The sequence below is a fragment of the Melanerpes formicivorus genome, unplaced genomic scaffold (assembly GCF_026170545.1).
Source record: "Melanerpes formicivorus ecotype bairdi unplaced genomic scaffold, bMelFor1.0.p_v2 SCAF_34, whole genome shotgun sequence".
Taxonomy (NCBI): domain Eukaryota; kingdom Metazoa; phylum Chordata; class Aves; order Piciformes; family Picidae; genus Melanerpes; species Melanerpes formicivorus.
In genome coordinates, this window is record NW_027142386.1 from 191,698 (window position 1) to 212,667 (window position 20,970).

Sequence of the window (20,970 nt, forward strand, 5' to 3'; positions counted from 1 at the left end):
CATAAGCCGGCAAAGCCTCTGCACCCCTTTCTCCCACAACCTCCAGCCTGCCATGCTCCGGGCACCCCGCAGCAGGGCACCGCTGTGGCTGGGGAGGGGGGGGAAGCGGCGGCGGCCGCGCCCCGAGGCCGGGTGATGGGCGGCGGCAGTAACGGGCCGCGCCCGGCAGACGGAGCTGTGCGGGAGGCGGCAGCACCGGCGCGGCCCCGCCAGCCCTGCGCATCCCGCAGCCCCGCCGGGGATGCCGCCGCCCGCCGGGCCCTGAGCGCCGGGACGCCGGCGGACGCCGGCCCCGCTCCGCCGCGCCTCGCCCGGCCCGACCCCACCGGAGCTGCCGCCGCCGATACCGGCCCAGCCCGCCCGGAAAATGGAGTGAGTACCGGAGCCGGCCGCGCCGGGACCCCCGCACCGGGCCGCGGGCCCCTCCCGCCCCCGGCCCCGGGCTGCCGGCTCAAGCACCGCAGTACCGGGGCGTGGGGGGGGTCTTCAGGTGCAGGGGTTCGCGACCTCAAAACTGACGCTGAGGGAACCCCACGCATCGGGCTCACGGAGCCCACACCGTGGGCTTGTATCCCCCCGCAATGATGGGGCTCGGGACGCTAAACCCGGGGGTTCGCACCTCCCTGATCCTGGGGGACTCAGAACCCCAATTCAGAGGTCTCCCACCCCCGCGCCCCGCAAATGCTGGGGCTCAGGACGCCGATAGCGGGGGCTTAAATCTCTGCAACGCCGTTTCTCGGGACTCTGGCACCGGGGCCTCGCGTCCCCCCGACGCACAGGTGCTGCCCCCCTCCCCGGGGCCTGCCCCGGTCCCTGCCCCCGCTGTGGGTCCGAGGTGCGGGCTCCGGGGTGCAGCGGCGGAGGCCCCGGAGCGGGGAGCGGGGGCTGCGGGGGGCGAGTCTCTGTTGCTGGCAGCGGTGCGGGAAGCGGGGGGGTGGGAAGGGCGTTTATTTTTGTGTTTTGAACCTGTTGTTGCTGCAGCGGGTGGCTGGGAGAGTGGGTGGCTGGGAGCCGAGGACCCCTCCCTGCGAGCGCGCTCCCAGACCCACCCTCCCCCCACCCCACGGACCCACTACCATCGGGGGGAGATCCTCCCGCTGGATCCTCCCGCTGGATCTTCCAGCTGGATCCCACCGGAGCGATGCTCTCTGGTCCCGGCCTCATCCTTTGTGTGCAGCGGTGGGGCCCTGCCTGGCTGGACAGTGCCTGCCGGTGGGCTTGGAACCCAGAGTGGGGCTCTGTGTGCCGATGGGGAAGGAGGGAGCAGGTGGAAGCTGGCAGCTGGGCACCATCCTGCCCACGCACCGTTTTTGCCCCAGCGCTGGTGCTGGGAGGGCACAGGGCTGGTGGCAGCTCACCGTGCCGGGTACCAGCGGCAGCAGCCGGCTGGGCTGGCTCTGCCTCTCCCAGGCCTTTCCTCCCCTCCCGTGGCCGTGGTCCCCAGCATAGCAACCAAGGGTCTCCCCAGCATCTCCGGGGTTTGGCACTGAGGGCTTCCTGGGGTCATCTGGTCAGCCATCCTCCACTCCTTGTGGGCACATCCCCTGGCACCAAGTCAGCGGCTGCCAGCTAGCAAGGTGCCAGGTGCTCAACAGGTCCTGCTCACCACCGTCTGCCTCCCACCTGGGGCTCCCCGTGGAGCTGCAGGGTGCTGGTGAGGGATGGGAGGGAATTCCTGGGGTCAGGATGTGGCTCAGGGCTAAGCACGGCACGGGAGGCACCGGTGGGGGGCCTGGAGGTGTTTCAGAGGCTGGGGCACAGAGGCTGGGCAAGTGGAGCAGCTCCCCTTGCTGCTGGGCAGGTTGGTGCTCCTGGGCTCCACATGCTGCTTTTCACTCAGCTCTGCTCCACTGGCCACCAGTGCTGTGGATGGACCCTCCTGGAAAGGGCTGAGGAGCCTGTGGAGTGGCATGGGGGCTCTCTCCCATCAGCTCCATATGCTGGACCTGCTGGTGGCTTTTGCTTTTGAGTGGAACCCCACAAGTGCCCTGGGGCAGGGGCTTGCCCCACCGAGCTGTGGGAGCAGCGTCTCTCCTGCAGCTCTGTCTGCAGGTGCAGGGTGCAGCCAAAAAGCAAAGCAGGGCAGCGTGGGCAGTTCCAGTGCAGCCCCTCCAGCTGCTCAGCCGGTTGTGGCTCCTCAGGAGGAGGCTCCTGAGCTTTCATGATGGAATAAAGGTGAAAAAGTTGGTGGTGGTTGAAATACCCAAACGTGCTCCCCTGGCTGGGCCCATGTTTGCCAGGAGGCCTGCAGCTCCACATCCCTGCCCACCAGGTCACTCCTGATCCCTCAAACCCAGAGCCTGCTCGCAGAGCCAGGGGTTTGGGAGGGTCCTGGGGACACAGCAAGGCGCTGCCCTGATGCTGGCCTGGCTCTGGAGCAGAGAACAGGTGCTGGGAGCATGCTGCTGGCCTTGATGGCTCCTACTCTGCCTTGGCATTCACAATGGCTGCACAAGGGTCCTGGCTGTGCCCAGGGATGTTTGTCTGAAAGCTTCCAGTCCTTGCAAAGGCTGCTCTGGTCCCACTGGGGCTGCTTGTCTGTGCTCTGCTGCTGCTGCCATCAGTGCTCTTAAGCAGGTGGGGAATTAGCACCTCCATGTCTGGCTGCTCTGTCTCAGAAGGTTGCTTCCTCTCTCCTCTGGGTCTGGGCTCCCCTTGGAGTGAGGGCTCTCATGATCCTGCCCTCTCAACCCTGTCCACTCCTGATCCAAAGCCCACAGGTCACACCTGGGGCAAGGTGGGAGATTTCTACCTGAGGAGTCTCCTTTGAGATGTGACTCAGGACCCAGCTGATGCTTGCCAGGCTGGACCACGGAGATGCCTCCTGGCTGGCTGCTGGGACTGGAGCAGGTCAGGTCCATGCTGAGGGGATGGCACCATTGCCCTTCCCAGCTCTTCAGAGGAAGCCACAAAAGCTCCAGCAGAGAGAGCTGCACAACACCACCTCAGTCCTGCTTGGGGCCAGTGGATTTGGGGGTTTAGAGTTCAGCCACCACCGAGGAATGGAACCTTTTGAACAGACCAGTGCAGCTGGGCAGGAACTGGAGCAGGTTTCCTGGGAAGGTGCTGGTGTTGATGTTCCACTTCCTGGCAGGAAACATCTCCTTTCTCCATGCAGCATCAGCCAGTGCTTCACACGGTGTGTGCCACGCCAGGAGCTGTGCCCAGAGCCTTGCCAGGGCTCAGCTGGGCTGTGGCTTGGGCCCATTTCCAGCAGTGGAGGTGTCAGGGCTAGGAGGGAGGCTGGGGAGGATGGGGCAGGGTCGGGTGGAGGTGCAGAGCCGGGGCTGGAGGCGCAGAGCTGGGGCTGGAGGCAGAGGCGTGCACAGGAGCCTGGTTTCTCCAGTTTCTCCTTAATCCACCTGGAGGTGAGCAAGCCCTCGGCCCCAGGAGCCACTCTTGGGGGCAAGGATGAGCCCTAGATCAGCCCAGGAGGAGAGAGAGGAGCCAGGGCGGATCCTGCCCCAGCCAGGTGTTTCCTGCTGGAGCATGGCTGGATGTGGGCTCAGCTCAGCCCTTGTCTCAGCATCAGGGAGCCAGCTCCCCACAGGTGCCTGGGCTTCACAGGGGGCTGCCCATTCCAGGAGCCTAGTCAGGAGCCACATGCCTGCCAACTCTTTGAATCCTTGTGTGTGCCCATGTTCATGGTGCTGGTGTGGGGGAGCTGTGCTGCCTCCTGTGAATGGGAACCCAGGGACTAAGGGACGTGGCCAGGGCCAACCCAAAGTGGTGGGGAGCTGAGCACTGTGTCCCAGGCCAGTGCTGGGGCTGCCTGTCCCAGCCAGTTGCTGCTCCCAGGTGCTCCCAGGTGTGGGGACTGGCCAGTTCTGCTCTTTCATTAATCAGGAGGGAGTTTCCTGGTGGAGCCTTGCTCCTCTAACTGGAAGGGAACTGGAAACCCAAGCCTTTGGAGGGCACTTGAACCATTGTTTGAAAGATCTGTAATTTTCCAATCAAACTCCCTCCCCAAGCCTCTGTTCATCAAATATTCATGGGATCCATTTTCTCCTGGCACTCCCAGCCCACGTCTCAGCCCGAAGAATCAATCAGGCAGCTCCACTTGCTCTAATGCATCCTGGGTTTTCGGGAGCCTGGGGCTGCCATCTCCTCCTCGCACCTCCCCCTATCTCCCCCCTGTCCCTGTCTCCTCCCAGGGCAGCAGCGCTGGATGGGGCTGTGCTGGCAGGAGGAGCAGGAGAAGGCAAAGCTCACGCAGAGGGAAGGAGCTGGGTCAGTGCAGGGCTGTAGGGCCGGCAGCCAGCACTACGGGGCAGGGCAGGAGCAGCCCCCGTGTCACCAGGACCCAAGCAGGTGGGTTGGACCCTGTGCCCAGCCGCCCTGGAACTCAGCAGTGTGGCTTTCACCCGAGCTGGCCACCCATTTGTTTGCCTCTGTGGTCGATGAGTGCCAGCCCAAGAGCTGCCACAGCCCCCTCCCCTCCACGAGCGTTCGATCTCGGCCCGGCTGCTAATGGCTTTGTGATGGAGGCTTTGCAGATGCCCCGCAGCAGCATCCCTCCAGACCTGGCCAAGGGGCTCAGCAATTGGCATGGGGACAGTGGCATCAGTCAGTGCTGGGCCCTCGGCCGCTGCCGTCGCTGCTGGTTCCATGGACTCGTGCCCGGCCGGGGCTGGTGTGGGGATCGGGGCGGTGGCGACCCCGGGCAGGGCTCTCTCCCTGCCTTCCCCCTGCTGCCTCGGAGCTGCGCGGGCGGAAAGGGAGCGGGGGTCAGGGAGAGGAGGAGCAGCTTGAAACGGCTCTTTCGCACATTTGGATGAGCTAATGGGAAAAAAAAACAGGGGAAGGCAAATAAACATTATTGTTTCGTGTCAGGCGGGGAGGAGACAAAAGGTCACGGGCTTCCCTTGTGATGGTAGGAAACGGCAGCATCAGCAGGGCTGGAAAGAGCTGGAGAGCCGCTGGAGAGCCACGGGAGAGCACAAGGACGTGCACGGGGTGCCTGTGAGCTCACACGTGTGCGTGGGTCTGGCCGCGGGTCCGGGGACTGGACCTTTGCAGGTGGGAGCTCCTGGAGTGCCATCCCCCCCCCCCGTGCCACCTGCCTCCCTGGTCCTCTCGAACCTCATCTCCGGTGCCACAGCCTGTGGCTCTCCCACCACGCAGTGCATGAGGAGCCAGCTCCAGGAGGTGCCCTGGGACCCGCAGGGCTGGGACACACCGGTGGACACCGGGTGGAAAAGCATGAGCCGGTGAAAGGGGTGACGTGAGGGGAGGGCAAGGGCTCCGTGGGGCTGCTTCCTGGGTTTGTGCTTCCTGAGCGGCTTGCCGGCCCCGGGACTCGGTGGCCCTGGGCTCGGTGGCCCTGAACTCTCCTTCCCACCCCTCCCTGTCGCCCAGGATGGATCCCGATCTGGCACTGGTGTGGTCGGTCACCCCCAAGGAAGGCTGCGGTGTGGCTGCCGGGGGGTGCGGGACCTGGGGAGCTGCTGCAGGGAGGGTGAGCAAAGCCCCCAGCCCCGGGGGCGGGGGGGGGGGGGGGGGGGACTCGGTCCCTCCGCCCCCGCTGCGCATCTCCCCCTCCCCCCGGCGGCTCCCCGTTGCCTCGGCGCCGTTACCATGGAGCCGTTGCCAGGGAACCGCCTCCCGGCTCGGCGGAGCCATCGGTCACCGGGGCCGGGGCTGCGGGGCCCCTTCGGCACCGGCCTGGGCCGGGGCTGTCGTTCCTGCTGTGAAGAGGAGGAGAATGGGGCGGGGGGGCGGGTCGGGGACAGCCCGAGGCACCCTCCCAACCCCCCGCCCCAAAGGCAACCCCGGGTGCTGCTTTCCTGCACCCACAGCACGACTAGGAGCTGGCAGGGGGGACATGGGACCCCTCGATTCTTCCTGTCACCTTGGCACCCCACGCCAGTGGGCAGGGACAGGGGGGCACCAGAGTTGTTCCTACTCTGCCCCGCTCTCGCCGTGGTGAGTCTGCAAGGGGAGGTGCGACAGGGCCCTAGAGCCAGGCTGGGGTGGGCAGGTGGGGGCCAGGTTAGGGCGCAGCAAGGGACATCCAGCCCGTTTTGTGTGGCTCTCTCTCTGGGCGAGGAAGATTCCTGGCTTTGGACCCGGGAATGCAGAGACTGAACCAAATAATGGAAAATAAAGAGAATGGAGGAGGGAGGAAAAATAGAACAGAACGTTTTGGGAATGCTGTAAAAGTTTGGATCCATGGAACGAGGCAAGATCCAGGAGGGAAACAGGCCCCGGTCCAAAGCCCTCAGAGCTCGGGGTGCTGAGCCCGGGGCGGCCCCAGAGCAGGAGGGGCCCCCGTGGCAAAAGGCAGCCCTGGCACTGTGGGGCTGGTGCCAGCTTGGCCCCGTGGCTGCTTGGGCAGCCCTGGCCAGGACTGGGCACGGGGTGGGGGGTGGGGAGCTGCCGGTTCCTCCCTTCAACTTTGCCCCAGTCCCTGCAGAGCTGGCCCCGCTGCCTCCAGCCCCAGGGGGATCCTTGTTGCTTTGGGAGGGACGGGAAGGTTACAGCCCTTGGGCTGGAGCCCAGGGCAGGGCTGCGATGTGGATGCTGCTCCCTCTACCTGGCTCTGTGCTCCCTCTGTCCCCACAGCCCCCACCCCCCCGTGCTGGGTCGTCCCCTGGGGGCCTGCTGGGTCCCTCCCTGTCCTTATCTCCGCTCCATCTCCAAGCTGTGCGACTGCTTTGGGTCTGTCTGTCCTGAGAAAGGAGGTTCTCTCACGTCGGGGAGCGAGGTGAGACCCCAGTACTGGGCTAGGGAAGGACAGATCCCACTCGCAGCACTGCCTGGTGGGCAGAGGAGGTTTCCCTCAGGAAATCCACTGTCCCTTGCCCCTCTCCCCACGAGGGAACAGCTCCCACAGTTTGCAGGGTGAGGCTGGTTCCTCATCCCTTCACCCCCTCCCGCGTTGTCCCTGTGCTGGGTGCTGCTGCTCTGGGTCCCGGCACTGGGAGCAGGGATGGCAAAGGGACCCCGCGGACCCCCCGGGTTTGTCACTGGCTAACAGTTGGGGTTCGGAATTCTTTCATTCTCGTCCGACGTCGAGGCTGGCAGCGTGAGCGAGGCTGCGAGCAGCGGCTGCGCGCCTGCGCCGGCGATAACACCCCCCCCCCCCCCCCCACCTCCCCACCCCCAAACCACAGCCCCAGCGGCACCGCCAGGAGCACAGAAATAAACCCCGGGCACAGCAGCACCTTCCCGGCTTGTTTGCCTGGCCTGGATGCCACACGCCGCCGGCATCCCGGGTGAGGGAAGGACGGGCGGCTCTGAGCAGCTTATGGTTAATCAAGAGCTTTAATCAGGAAGGAGGAGCGAGGAGGTGGTGGCTGGAGGCTGGGGGTCCTTTCCCCCCTGGCAGAGCGCCGTGGGACTTGCTGCAAAGCTCGGTTCTTGCACCCGCCTGTGCTCGTCCCGGTGGGGGACTTGTGTGAGGGCACACGAGTGTGTGAGGGGCACACGTGTGGCCAGTGCCCAGCCCAGGGGGGTTCCATGTGCGGGGCACGGCGGCTGGTGCCCACCTCCTGTGTAAAACCCTCTTGGGGAAAAGCCTTTAATGGGAGCACGGAGCTCTCCCGCCCCCGCTGCCCCCCGCCTGGCACCATCTGCAGAGTCCAGCCTGCGGCCCCAGGGGAGAGGAGGGATGGGGGACAAAGCCCGGGAGTGGGTCAGTGTGCCTGCAGCCTGTAGATGCTGGGTGGCACCTCAGAGCCTGTGTTGCCCTCCAAAACGGGCACCCCAAGCTGGGCTGGGGCTGCCGGGCATGGGGCTGCCCTCCCCTGGCTCCCACTGTGGCTGGTGCTGGATGAAGCCGGGAATGGCTTTCACCTGCGCTGGGAGGGTCCATGGCCCCCAAGCTGCTGGGTGCCTGTGAGCACAGCTGCAGTGAGCCTGGGGTGGAGCCACACTTCTGGCGCTCGTTCCATGCTAATGGCTTTTCCTGCTGTGCTGGGGACACAGCGCTGCCGTCCCTCCCTGTCTCCCCTCCCCCAGCACCCCCGCCCTGAGCCCGCAAGGGCTGGGACCGGGGGTGGCCCACGGGGAAGGGACTGTCTGCAGCTTGGTCTAATTGTGCTTTCAAAGCTCTCAGGCCTGGCTGGGTAGGTGGGGATGGAGCTAGGGAGAGGCAGGTGCAAGGGTGTCCCACTTCCCTCCCCCCCCCGCCATCAGCCATCCCAGCTCTGTGTCTGCAGCTGGGGCAGGAGCTCCTGGGAGCTGTGCAAATGGATGTACACTTCACCACCACTGTAAGTGAAGTCCAAGAGCTCTCCCCTTCACCACCTCAGCCCTGGCATCCACCAGCTGCAGGAAGAGTCATGGGCATGGCCCAGAGCTGGTCCTCACTCAACTAGGGGGTGCAGAACCCACACATCCCCCTTCCCCCCAAGGTTTTTTCCTTCCACACAGCAGCACAGACCACAGAATCATAGAATTGTTTAGGTTGGAAAAGCCTTCTAAGATCATCAAATCCAACCATCAATCCAACACCACCATGGCCACTAAACCATGGTCCCAAGTGCCATGGCCACAGGTTTCTTGAACACCTCCAGGGCTGGTGGCTCTGCCCCCGACCTGGCTCCAACCTCCTCTCATGGAGCTGTAGAGAGCAATGAGCTCTACCCTCAGCCTCCTCTTCTCCAGCTTAAACACCCCCAGTTCCCTCAGCCATCCCTCACAAGACCTCTTTTCCAGACCCTTCCCCATCTTTGTTGCCTTTCTCTGGACCTGCTCCAGCCCCTCAGTGTCTTTCTTGGAGCGAGATGGCTCCACGTGTGAGGGAGCAGCCAGACCAAAGGCTCAGCCGCAGGGCCCAGAGCCTGGAGCAGCATCTGCTCGCTGGTGTCTGCTCCAAGGCAGCTCCCACGCAGCTGCCCCCTCACTGGCTCTGCTCTCCCCTGCTCTGGGAAGAAGTGGCAAGGATCCATCGCTGGCACTACCTCAGGGCCTCCCACCCCAATTACTGCCACAGCCAAGAGCCTCGTTAGCAGCATCTGGCAAGCAGCCTGCAGCTCCCCGAGGCACCCCCAGCATCCCCAGCCGCCGCCGGGCCCCGGGCAGCTGCCCACAGCCCTGCTCCTGGCTCCTGAGCCTGCACCTGCTGCTCTGTGCCACCGGGGCTCTCACCACGTCCCACAGGGCTATGGTGCCAGCCAGGCTGGTCTAGGGCATGTGGCTGTAGGGGATTGGGGCACCCCCTTATTGGAGTGCCCTGGGGGCAAGCTGTGTTGGGGCCAGCGAGGTGGCTGCTGGTGGCTGCATCTCTGGCACAGACAAGGCTGCTCAGGCAGGTGCTGAGCCCAGGAGCACAAAGCCCAGCAGGAGCAGAGCCTGTTGCAATGTGTGTCTCTGTCTGTGTGTCTGTGCACATGTGTCAGTGCATGCCTGTGCCCCATGAGGCAGCCCAGGAAGGTCACTGTCCGGGAAGGGTGGCAGCAGCCAAGAAGAGGGCTTGGAATGGAAGGTGTGAGCCAGGCTGAACCCTGGGGGTGGTCAGAGCCGTCCAGTGGGAGCTCCTCTGTGGTCACTGTTTCCATCTGTGCCATGGCCACAGCAGGTTTGGCCATGCTGGGTCAACTCCAGATGCCTGTCGCAGGAGATGTGGGCAGGGCAACAACTGAGGGGTGCTTGAGGGAACTGTCTGAGCAGGGGGGGCTGGGGGGAGTGCTTGGCTTCAGTGGGAACAAGGCGAGGGACAGAAAGCAGCCGGCGGGAGGGAAGAGCTCAGCCTTTGTCTGTCTGTGTGCTGTGTCCTGTTCACTGGTGGCACAATGTCCTCATTCACCCCTGCTCCTCTCTGCTCCCTTGCAGGGTTGTGGAGGCCAGCACCCTTCAGCAGGAGAGGCTGCAGGCCATCGCGGTGAGTCCCTGCCTGGCGAGGACCCTGAGCGGCTCATGGCAAGGAGGAGAGTGCCAGGGCTGGGGCTTCAGCTGGGGTGGCAAGCCAGGGCAGGGGCCAGCACGGGCACCGAGCCCTGGGCAGGGGGGTCTCCAGCAGCCAAACAAGGACCAGCAGGACCCCAGGCCAGGACATCCTGTCCTGTGATGCCTCTGCCTGGGGATGTGCCACGACTGGGGTGCAGGATCCAGCAGGGCTTGGCTCTGCATTGCTGAAACAGGGACAGAGCAAGCCATGGGCACCGGGAGCTTTAATTAATGAAGCAATGCCTTGATGAGCCCCAAGTGAGAGGGAAAGGAAATGAGTGATGACTCCCCCTCGTCCTTTCCCAGGGAAGCGCTGAGGATGGTGCAGGATCCAGCCTGGCCCACTGTGGGTACTAGTAATGATGTTAATTAGCAAGCAGCCGGGGGCATGCTGGGCAGCCCCTCCCCAGCACGGAGCAGGGCACTGGGGTGGTTTTAAACCCAGTGGCTGCCCTCTAGCAGCTGCCCCAGCCCAGCCTGCTGCCCGCAGATCTCTGCCACACAAAGGGCAAATTGTTCTTGGCCAAAGGAGACAGAGAAAGGGTGAGGCACCCCGGGCTGGGACTGACTCTGCTGAAAGGGTCTGAAAGGGTCTGGACTGGTCCCAGGATGTGCAGCAAGGCAGGGGGCCAGGGAGAACCAGCCGGGCTGGTTCCCCTCGCGCTGGCAGCTCACCCAGCGGGGCCGGCTGAGGGGAAGGTGATGTTCTGAGGTGGTGAGCGGAGCCCAGGCTCTGCCCTGATTGCTCTGCACCCTCTGTGCCTTAGTTTCCCCCAGTAAGGGCAGAAATGGGATGCAGGACTGGGGAGCTCCTCGTGGGCTGTGCCCGTGGCCAGTCTCACAGCCATGGGCACGGCTTGTGGCTCCGTGTCAGACCCCCTGGGACCCCCCCAGCTCCCTGTAACACTCTCCCCATGCCAACCTCAGCCCTGCTGCGGTCCTCTCCCCGTGCTGACCCCCTCCCCAAGCCGACCCCAGCTCTGCTGCTCTCTTCCCTCCAGGAGAAGCGGAAACGTCAGACGGAGATCGAGAACAAGCGGCGGCAGCTCGAGGATGACAGGAGGCAGCTGCAGCACCTCAAGGTGAGGAACCCCCAGAACCCCTGGGCTGCCAGTGCACTGGAGACACCCACACCCCCCAAGTTGTGGGGCTGGCAGGACTCTGACCACTCTCTGCTCCACAGTCCAAGGCTCTGCGGGAGAGATGGCTGCTGGAGGGAGCCCCAGCCTCAGCCTCTGAGGAGGATGAAGCCATGAAGAAGCAGATGCAGGAGGATGAGGTGAAGACCAAGGAGCTGGAGGAGACCATCCAGAGGTAATAGGGCCAAGGGGGGTTTGAGGTGTGCTCAGAGGGAGCCTGAGTATCTCTAGAGACTGTGGGCTGGGTCTCTCTGGGGCACTGCTCAGTGTCCAGCACCCCTGATTGCAGGGGCAGGAGGACAGGGGGCTGATTCCTCATGGACATCACTGAACCACAGAATGGTAGACGTTGGAAGGGACCTCTGGAGACCATCGAATCCAACCCTCTGCCCATCCTCACTGCGGTGGCTCAGCCCCTGGGGAAGGGGCAGGGTGGGAGGTTTTGGGGGAGAAGCCTCAGCCCCTGCCCAGCCCCCTCGTGTGTGGGCTGCCAAAGGCAAAGGCGGGGGAAGGAGTGGGGGCGAGAGCCCCGGCACGGGGGTGTCCCAGCAGCCCCGCAGGAATGCAATCAGTCACGGCTCGGCCGTTAATTACCGAGCATCAGTGCAGAGAGGGGTCAGGCACGAAGGGGCCTTTGTGTGGGTCTAATGGTGCAGTGCATTCCTCCGGCAGCGACTCGCAGGGGGACGGGAGATAAGGGCGGGGGTGGGGGGGGCTCCGCCGGGGGTGCTGCCGCCGCGATGACAGCGGAGCTGTGATTTACACGGACAGGAATCCCTGGAGACCCCTCCCAGACCTCCACCACGTTCCGATGGGGCCCTTGCTGCTGGCACAAGCTCTTGGATGGGCTCGGGGCCTGGGAGCGGGCGGTTGTCCTGGCGGGAAGCTCCGACAGGCTCCGAGGGAGCAGCACGGGGACAGAACCCTGCTGCTCCGGGCGAGGGCTCTGGGTAGTGCAGGGCTGGGTTGTCGCTGCACCGGGACAGCAAAAGGGTCACCCCATGGGGTCAGGCCCCTGCCCGATGCACACAGCGTTGGGGCTTTTTCTTCCATCTGCCTGGGCCAAGCCCACCAGCTGAGCAGCCGCCCTGGTTGCTCAGTGTCCGCAGAGCTGCAGCCATCACCCTGAGCGCCGCTCGCCCACGGCAGACAGGCACTGGTGTGCAGCTGATGGGCACCAGGGTAAAGGCGAGGGCAGCACCTGCTGGTGAAGCTCCTGTTCTGTTCCAGCAAACTCGGGCTTTTCCCCTGCAGAGACAGTGTTGGCCGTGCCAGAGCCCAGGCTCTCAGTCCCTGCACCTCACAGCCCAGGAGGTGATTTGTACCACCTCTTGCCCCTGTGTCTGTTGGTGCTTCACGTTCATGGTCTGTGACCTCTCAGCCCTGACTCTCTCCACAGGCTGGAGAAGGAGCTGGAGACGCTGGAGAATGGCAGCTCAGCAGCCTCCACCAAGGAGAACCTGGCAGAGGTGGCAGCCCCAGCCAAGGAGGAGAAGGCAGAGCTGGTCCCCAACACACAAAAGGTGGGCACCATCCTGTGCCAGTGGGACCAGACCACAGTCCCTGGCTGTGGTGGGCAGTGGGTGTGTGGGCAGTGGGTGTGTGGCACCTCCCAGAGTCTCCTAACCTCTCTCTTCTGTTTTGCAGAGTCCCCTGGGCACAGTCAAGGGTAGGTGATCCCCACCTTGGTCGCGGTTCCCATTCCTGTAGGGCAGAGCCTGCTGGCCCCTGCTGCTGCCCTGGCACTGGGGCTGGATAGGTGGGGGGAGCTGGGGCAGCCCTTGTCCCTGTGTCCCCATCCCTGCCCCCTTTGGGCATCAGTGCCCTGTGGTGGGGGAGCCCATCCCAGGTGCCGGCTATGGGGGGACACGCTGCCCTTGCCGGGGCCCATCCCTCGGGCACAGAGACAACCAGGTGACCGTTTTGGCTCAGGCAGTTGCCTCTCCTCTCCATCCCCAGCCGAGAAGAAGGTTTCCAGCAGCCCCATGAAGGCAGTGGAAGGCACTGACATGATGAAGGCAGGTAGGTGTCCACCTCTGCAGGAGCTGTGCTCCTTCCCAGGCACTTCCCTCAGCTCGCTGCCCACCCCACAGCCCTGGCACCGCCACTCGCACCGCTCGATGCCTTTCCACGCCCGAGGCAGAGAACATCCTTTGTCTGCAGTCACAGGGTTTGGGTTTGCTTCCACCCTGTGGCTGGGTTGTGGTTCGGGGCCTTCCCTCACCACCCGTTCCACATCTCTGCTCCGGTCTCATCCTGCACCTCCAGCTCTCTCTGCAGCTTCTTGGAGCATGGGAAGGGAGCAGAGGGTCGGCTGCTGGCATGGCTGACCCTGTGCCAGCGCTTGTGGCCCCCTGGCTGGCTGCCACTGGGGAGCTTGCAGGGGCTGAGATGCCCATACTAGGGGGGGCTATGGCCAGCTCTGCTGCTGGGGGGTTGGCTCTGATCTGGGTGGGTGGGTGGCTCAGACCAGGCTGTGGCACCATCTTGGGGTCCTTGGAACAAAGCACTGCTGGACCGAGGTGATCCTGGTGCTGGCAGGGACTGGCCAAGAGCCAAAGGAGATGACAAGGATTGCCTGTGCCCTGGGCTGCCCAGCACCAGCACCCTCACCAAGGCCTGCCACCTCCTGCAAGCATGAGCCTGGCTCCCAGCCCAGGCCCTGGCAGCTGGCACTGCTGACCAGCCAGACAGATGGACATGGTGCCTCCAGAGCCTGGTGAGCCCCAGCCCGGGGGCGGGGAGAGCACCGAAGCCGTGGAGGTAAGACGATACCGGCAGTGCCAGGACAGCGATGGCCCCGTGAGTGCCAGTGGGAGAGCTGTGCCCGGGATGTCGCCCCCGCCGCTGCCATTCACCACTCCTCGCTGCCGCCTGCTTCATGGCTAACACCGCTGGGCGCCGCACCGCTGCCACCACGCTGCCGGCCGCTGAGCAGGGGCTGGGGAGGGCCGGGGCCGCTGTAACGCCTGCTGTCCTCTTTGTGTCCCAGCCATGTACTCCGTGGAGATCACGGTGGAGAAGGACAGAGTGACTGGGGAGACCAAGGTCCTGTCCAGCACCACCATGCTCCCCCAGAACCACTGTCTGCAGGGGGTCAAAGTGTACGAGGATGAGCTGAAAGGTAGGGTACGGCCCGGCCCGCACCGCTCGCAGGCACCAGGAGCAAAGGGCAGGGGACAAGGGAGAAGCCACCTGAGCATCCTGGAGGGCACCGGGGCTAGGAAGGGCTGGAACGCTCCTGGCCGGCCCCAGCAGCTCTGCAGGGGAGATGGCTCGGGGCAGCACACCACCAGCACCAATCCTGCGCCCCAGCCAGCTTGGAGTGGGATCAGCGTGGTGTAGACGGTCCTGCCGGGCCAGCCCTGATTTGTACATCATGACCCTGCACTGCTGGAGAGCAGAGAAGAGGATTTGCCATGGCCAAGGCTCAGGAGCCTGTCCCACAGGTGGGGAATGCAGCAGCGGCAGCACATCAGCCTGGCACAGCCAGGCTGGCAGAGAGGACTCCTGCATGGGCACCGTGCACAGAGGAGGCACAGCAACAGGGAGCAGTCCCTGCCCATGGCTCCTGCTTTTGGGAAGCTCAAGGAGCCTGCTTCATCTTGTGACACCAGAGGGATGTCAAGGACCAGCCACGGAACTGGGGCTCCTGACTGGGGACTGCAGTGGCCAAGTGGACCAACAACCTCACAAGGGAACCATACTGCACCAACACCTTGTGCCGTTCAACCTTCCCACAGCCATGGCAGTGCCAGGCCATGCTGGCCTCCACCGACCACTAGGCTCACACCCCGCCCCCCAGCCCTCCCCACCCGCTGCTCTGGGGTCCCCCAGTTCCCAGGAGTCGCCTTGGCACGGATCATCCCGGGGCAGCCGCACGTTGGTCGTGGCCGAGCTGGCCCTCGGGGGCTGGTTGCTGTCCATCACTCCCCGCCTGGCAGTCGAGGCTGTGGCGCTGATCACCGCATGATGCCCCTGGTCGAGCGGAAAATGCGACGAGCCGGGAGCTGCTCTGACCGGGAGCTGCTCTGACCGGGAGCTGCGCCTACCGAGAGCTGCTCTGGCCGGGAGCCGCTCTGGCCACCACGCACGGCAGCTGCCCCTGGCGCTGCGAGCGGCGGCGCACGGCACACCGGCGGTGGAAGAGCCACATCTCCTCCCGGCCACGGGGCCGAGCCGTTCCACAGGCAGCAGGACGCGGGGGCATGTGGTGGGACACAGTGGGGAGGCACCTGCTGAGCACTCGCTGGGGTCTTACGGCAGCAGGATCTGCCACAGAGCATCGCGTCAGAGCCCGGCGCCAGCCGTGCCCAGCTTGGCAGGCTGTTGGTGACCTGGCAGCGTGCTGCAGCTCCTGCTGGGCTTTGGAGGAGCCAAAGGGCCGGGAACGGTTCCTTGACGTTGTGCTGTTGTTTCAGCCTCCCCGTCTGCTGTCGGGCAGGGCCAGGCGATGCTGGAGGCGTCTGGTAGCAGCTCTGGCAGAGGAGGGGGACCAGGTGCTGGTCCAGGGCTTTTGGGAAGGGGAAAGTGCCACTCCACAGCCACATAGAGCCAGGTCCAAGTGGGTCGTGCCAGGAGGAGCTTTTCCAGATCAGCTTGTGTCTCCTAACTTGAGCCCCCCTCACTCTCCTCCCTCTTGTCCCCGCAGTGGTGCACGCAGTGAGCGCCGAGGATGGGGCACTGCAGAACGGAGCTCACCCCCTCAGCTCCTCCGAGGTCGACGAGCTCCTGCACAAGGCAGATGAGGCCACCCTGAGCGAAGCCGCCGGGCGTGAGGCCTCAGCCAAGGCTGGTGGGGAGGCTGGCAGTGCCCCGGGCAGCCAGAAGCCGACGCCACGACGAGAGATCACAGGGCTGCAAGCCAAGCCCCGGGAAAGCAGCACGGCGCTGCCGACAGGCGAGGAGATAGAAGCGAGCCGAGAGCAACCTGTCACCATGATCTTCATGGGCTACCAGAACGTGGAGGATGAGAACGAGACCAAGAAGGTGCTGGGGCTGGAGGGCACCATCAAGGCTGAGCTGGTGGTGATCGAGGACGCCGAGAGCAAGCCGGAGCCGGCGGTCAAGGACCACGCACCGCCCAACGGCACCGCGCTGGAGCCGGCAGCTGCCCAGCCGACGGGGGAGGAGGGCCCAGGCGGGCAGAAGCCGGGTGCCAACGCCACAGATGCCAAGGAGGCCGAGCAGGAGACGGACGTGAAGAAGCAGCGCTGCAAGTGCTGCACGGTGATGTGAGCCCCGCCGGCCCCCCACCGCCACCGGAGCAGGATGCCCCCGCCGAGCCCCCTCCGCCCCGGCCCCCGCTAGCCAGGCTGCCCCGGCACGCCGGGCCCCCTCTCCCGCCAGACACGGACCCTCCTTCTGCAGAACCGGGGAGCTCCAACACGGCGCGGCAGGCAGCATCAAACCACGGCACTGCTCACCCCGTCTGCCCGCGCTGCACCCCCACCAGCGCTGCCCGGGATATTTATTAGAGACCCCCCCTCGCCCCACGGCGTGCCCACCCCTCACCCTGCGCTGGAGCCCTCCTGCCACCAACGCTGGAGTCTTTCTCTCCTCTCACCGGCAGCTTCCCACCCACTGTCAGAGGACGGAGCCGGCTGGGCTGGGGGATCGGAGGACACCGTTGCATCCGTAGATGACTCCCGGGAAGCCGGTGGCCAGTGAGACCTCTGCATGGTCCAGCCCATGGTGGGCACAGAGCCAGCCCCATGCCAGTCCCTGTCTCCAGACCTCCAGCATCCGCTTCTCTTGCTGGGAAAGGCCCTGGGCTCTTTCACCCCGGCTGCCCACGAACGTCCCTGCTCCATCCCACGCCCTTGTCCCTCCAATCCTGGACTCCCCAAGCCACGAGTCCCGCTGCGATGGAGCATGCCCAGGCGAGGGAGGGGCACTGAGGGCAGTGTCTCCTCCACAACGCTCAGCTGGGTCAGGAACTCACGGAGGGTACAGCTCCCATGGGGTCAGCTCTAGTTTGTCCCCAGGGCTGTGGCTGATCCTGCTCTGCTGCCCTGGACGCAGCTGCCCGTGCAGGAGCTCCTTGCCCTGGCACTCGCGGCGACACCAATGCCACAGGCTGCCACAGGCTCCCGCGGGGCCACTCCTCCATCTCGGCTGCCAGGCTGGCGCTGCGGGGCTGTACCAGCCGAGGGGGCTGAGCAGAGCTGCGCCCAGTGCCCAAGTCCTCCCAGGGTGATGCAGGTGGTGATGGCAGCGAGGGAAGGGGAGCTGGAGGAGCCCAGCCTGATGGGGACTGGGATGGGGTGGGAGCTCCAGTACCTCCTCACGGCAGCGGGAGAGTGACCCAGCACCGTGTCCCCTCCTGATTCTCCTGCCTGGCTGCAGCAGCTTTGCAGAGCAGCTTGCTGGGGCCCTGGGCTGCAGCTCCAGATTCCCCAGTTCACCCCAGGCACCAGGACTGGGAGCTGCTGGGGATCCAGTGCCCCATAGAGAGCATCCTCAGGATGCCCTGTCTGTGCCAGGACTGTGAGCAGCCCTCCTTGCCCCACCTCATGCCCCAGCCCTTCAGGGGGGATTTCACCACCAGCACCAGCGTTTCTTCCCCACTGAGACCCGCTGGGGCAGGCAGGGAGGGCAGGGGGGCACCCATGAGTGCTGAGCCCTGCCCAAACCCTGGGTGCTTCTGCCACAGGAGCTGCCACATCTCATGGGCATTGGGTATATGGCTCCTGGGTCCTGCCATGGACTGCTCCAGGGGTGGTCCCATCTCCTGCCAGCCCTGCTCCAAACACGCTGGGACTCAGAGCCCTGTGTGCCAGGGCTGCTTCTGCTGCCCAGTGCCCCACATCAGCTGCCCCTGAGGAGGCTGTGGCTGGGTTGGCAGTGCCCAATGCCTGCACCCTGGGGGCATGGGAACTTTGGGTAGGGCATAGCCAGGCAGGAGCATGGCCCAGCTGCCAGCATAGGGGTCCCTGCTGCCGAGTGTGGCTGGGTGAGTCCCCAGGGATTTCCCAAGCCCCCCCCAGCAAAGCCCTCTGGGATATGGGTGGCAGAGCAGCCAGGGATGGGGTTCAGCTCCCAAGGTTTTCCTGCCCCCACCTCTCTTGTGTGAGCAGTGACCCCCACATGTCATCCCAGTTGCCCCCCACTTACCACCCAGGTTGCAGTTTTACCCCAAGTGGCATCGCTGCAGGCATTGGGGAGGGGCTGGTGCCAAGGCCGAGGACTGTTGGAGGTTCACAGTGCTGCTGTGCCAGTCCTGCCATGCCAGTCCTGTTGTGCCAGGCCTGCCGTGGGGACTCTGGCCTGGAGCCCCAGCTGGGCACTGAAAGCCTCTGGAAGAGGCAAAGCTGGGGGAGGAGGGGGTCAGGGCTGGCACCCCCGGGGAAGGGGGATCCTCTCCTAAGGGCGTTGCTGGAGTCCCATTGCTGGGGCCTGGATGCTGTGCAGCTCCTGCCCCATAGATCCTGGGGGGCTGGCCTAGGGCGTGGTGTCTGGCCGGGCTGCACGTCACCTCCCTCCCCCACCCCACTGGGGACCAGCACCCCCTGCCCCACGCTGCCCTGCACCCTGCAATCCTCCCCGACCCCAAGCTGGGACCCCCCTCCCTCCCGCCCTCACCACCCCCTGCCCTTTGGGTGGCATCGGACCCAGCGCCAGCCCCCAGCCTCATCTGGCCCCCGTGGCGGCAGGGAGCAGGATCAGGCCCCAGGGGGCCGGGGCTGGCAGGGGCTGAGCACCCTCCCCAGCACACCCCAGCCCCCTCCCCGCTGCCCCTCGCCGTGCCCTGCTGAAGTGCACTTCCCGCGCTCCTGAGCTTTCCACTTGTGCCGAAGCCCTGTTTGAAGTTTTGCCCTCCCCCAGCCCTCCCCCAGCCCTCCCCTGATGTTTGTAAAACCCAGCAAATAAAACTGTGTGACCAACCAGCCTGGCACCTGCAGCCTCTGCATGGGCACCGGGGGGTGGCACCCCAGTGCCTGGCACCGGGCGGGTGGGAAGGGGCTGAGGGGCTGGGGATGACGGAGGTGAGAGGGATGGGGGTGCTGGGGGTGCTGGAGATGGGGATGAGGATGGTGGAGATGATTGGAGGGGGATAATGGAGGCAAAAATGATGGAGATGGGGGTAGGAATGTTGGGGATGGCGATGGTGGAGATTGGGAGGGGGCTGGAGATGATGAAGGTGGACATGGGGGTGATGGAGAGGGGATAGGGATGGTGGAGAGGGGATGGGGTGGTGGACATTGGTATGGGGATGGGTCCTGCTGCTCCTCCCCTGCCTGGGGGGTGGTGGTGTCTCCCCTCAGCTCTGCCCAGGGCATTCCAGCAGCCTCTGCCCCCCATCTCTTTCATGGGTGTAGGAGCCAGGATTGGGCTCATTGGTGCTGTCATTGCCTCCCACTCTGCCCACATTCACCTGCTGCTGCCAGCACAGGGCACCCTGTTGCCCCAGGCTGGGGTCTGGCCTGGCCTGGTCTCTCCCAGCAGAATGAGCCCCCTTGGTTCCTCCCTCCTGAGGCCTGGCTGTGGAGAGGGCCAGCAGGCGGTGGCAGGGGCACTTCAGTTTCACAGCCCTGCAGGTCTCCAGCCCCCAGGGGAGATGTTCAGGTGCAGCACTCTGTGACAGGTCCTCTGTGCCACCCTGGAGCCCAGGGCACAGGTAAAGGCGGTGCAGTTGGGATGGCACCACGGTGTCAGCCCTGGTGCTGGGATGCTGGCCACACAGGCATGCCAGAGGGGCAGGGAGGAAGAGGAGGGTGGGAACCAGGGTGCTGAGGGGAAAGGGACGCAGACATGATGCCGATAGGTGTGCCCAGGTGAAAAGGACGTGGCAGCCCCAAGAAGCAGCGCTGGGGTCAGGGCACTCCCAGGTGCCATCAGCACACGGCTGTGGGGCTCTGCCTTCCGCGGGGCTGCCACAGGTCCTGCGTCTGCCCGGAGCTGGGATGCCACAGCTCGTTCCCAGAGCTGTGGGGCCCTGGCTGTGCCCGGTGCCAGCCCAGGGAGCCAAGCACACACCCTGCCGCGGGCGTGGTGTGTTCCTGGCTGCCCGGCCATCGCCTGTGGACTTTGTCTCAGCCCCGAGGTAAAACAGGCTCCGCTCTCCCGCCCGGAAACACAGAGCTGCCCGGGCAGCCGCGCCGAAGCCAGCGTCCCCCGGCCAGCCAGAGCCCGAGCGGGAGCCCAGAGAGCGGGAGCAGGCAGAGGGTAAGTGGGCATCTCGTAGATGGGCAGAGATCTGGCACCACCGCCCTGCTTTGGGCCATCGCACCAGCGGTGGGGCAGGGAGGAGCTTTCCCGCAGGGGTTGGGATGCGGTAGGATGCGGAGCGGTCATGGTGAGGCAGAGAGGATGAGGACAGCGACCTCCTGCTCCAGACAGAGGTGCAGCGAAGGGCTGGGCACCCTGGGCAGCATCCTCTGCCCACCACCAGGAGGGTGGTGCTGGGTGCTGGCGATGCTGCCCATTGTGCTGGGGTCCAGCAGCTGTGGCCATGGGAACCGAGGGCATCACAACCACAGCATCACGGCCCTGCCCTTGGCCTGGCAGCTGCAGGGTGCCCGAGGTTTCCAGACCAGGTAGAGGGCCCTGTGCCCCTGGGAGGAGGCTGCTTTGGTCCCCAGGGAGGCACCAGCAGCCAGCCGGGGTGACAGAGCTGGCAGAGGCACAGCAGTGAGGGCACTGCCCCAGCCCTGCCAGAGCACACAGAGAGTTATCGAGTGGCTGGGCCGGGAGGGGCCCCGCGGTGCCAACAGGGGGGGGGTGCAGGCTCCTGGCACAACCGCTCCTGGCATGGCTGCTGCCGCCATATTTGCCCATGCCCGCAGGCTCCTCCGCACGCTCCCTGCAGGCACCACGGCTTCCTGGCACAGACTGGGTGGCTGCAAGGACACCGGTGGCAGACGGGGCTGTGCCCCTCCCAAGCTGCCTGGCCCCACAGAGCAGCTCAGGCTCGTCCCAAGCTCACGTTTGTGCTCCT

The 20,970-nt window shown here is 65.2% G+C and overlaps 1 protein-coding gene across 5 annotated transcripts; it reads left to right on the forward strand.

The window, feature by feature from the left end:
- The first annotated feature begins 205 nt into the window (after positions 1–205).
- PALM (paralemmin) lies at positions 206–18,919 on the forward strand. Of its 5 annotated transcripts, XM_068156214.1 has the most exons (11): positions 4,154–4,311; positions 4,878–5,019; positions 5,125–5,210; positions 9,778–9,826; positions 10,893–10,973; positions 11,075–11,205; positions 12,430–12,553; positions 12,678–12,699; positions 12,990–13,052; positions 14,023–14,154; positions 15,682–18,919. In XM_068156214.1, the coding sequence occupies exons 1-11, from the start codon at positions 4,169–4,171 to the stop codon at positions 16,266–16,268; spliced, it is 1,560 nt and encodes a 519-aa protein (XP_068012315.1). In that variant the 5' UTR covers positions 4,154–4,168; the 3' UTR covers positions 16,269–18,919. The 5 variants fall into 5 exon arrangements, with proteins under 5 accessions (XP_068012319.1, XP_068012315.1, XP_068012316.1 ...); XM_068156215.1 differs by lacking the exon at positions 14,023–14,154; XM_068156217.1 differs by lacking the exon at positions 4,154–4,311 and having other exon boundaries at positions 4,960–5,019; positions 5,102–5,210.
- The last annotated feature ends 2,051 nt before the right edge of the window (positions 18,920–20,970 follow it).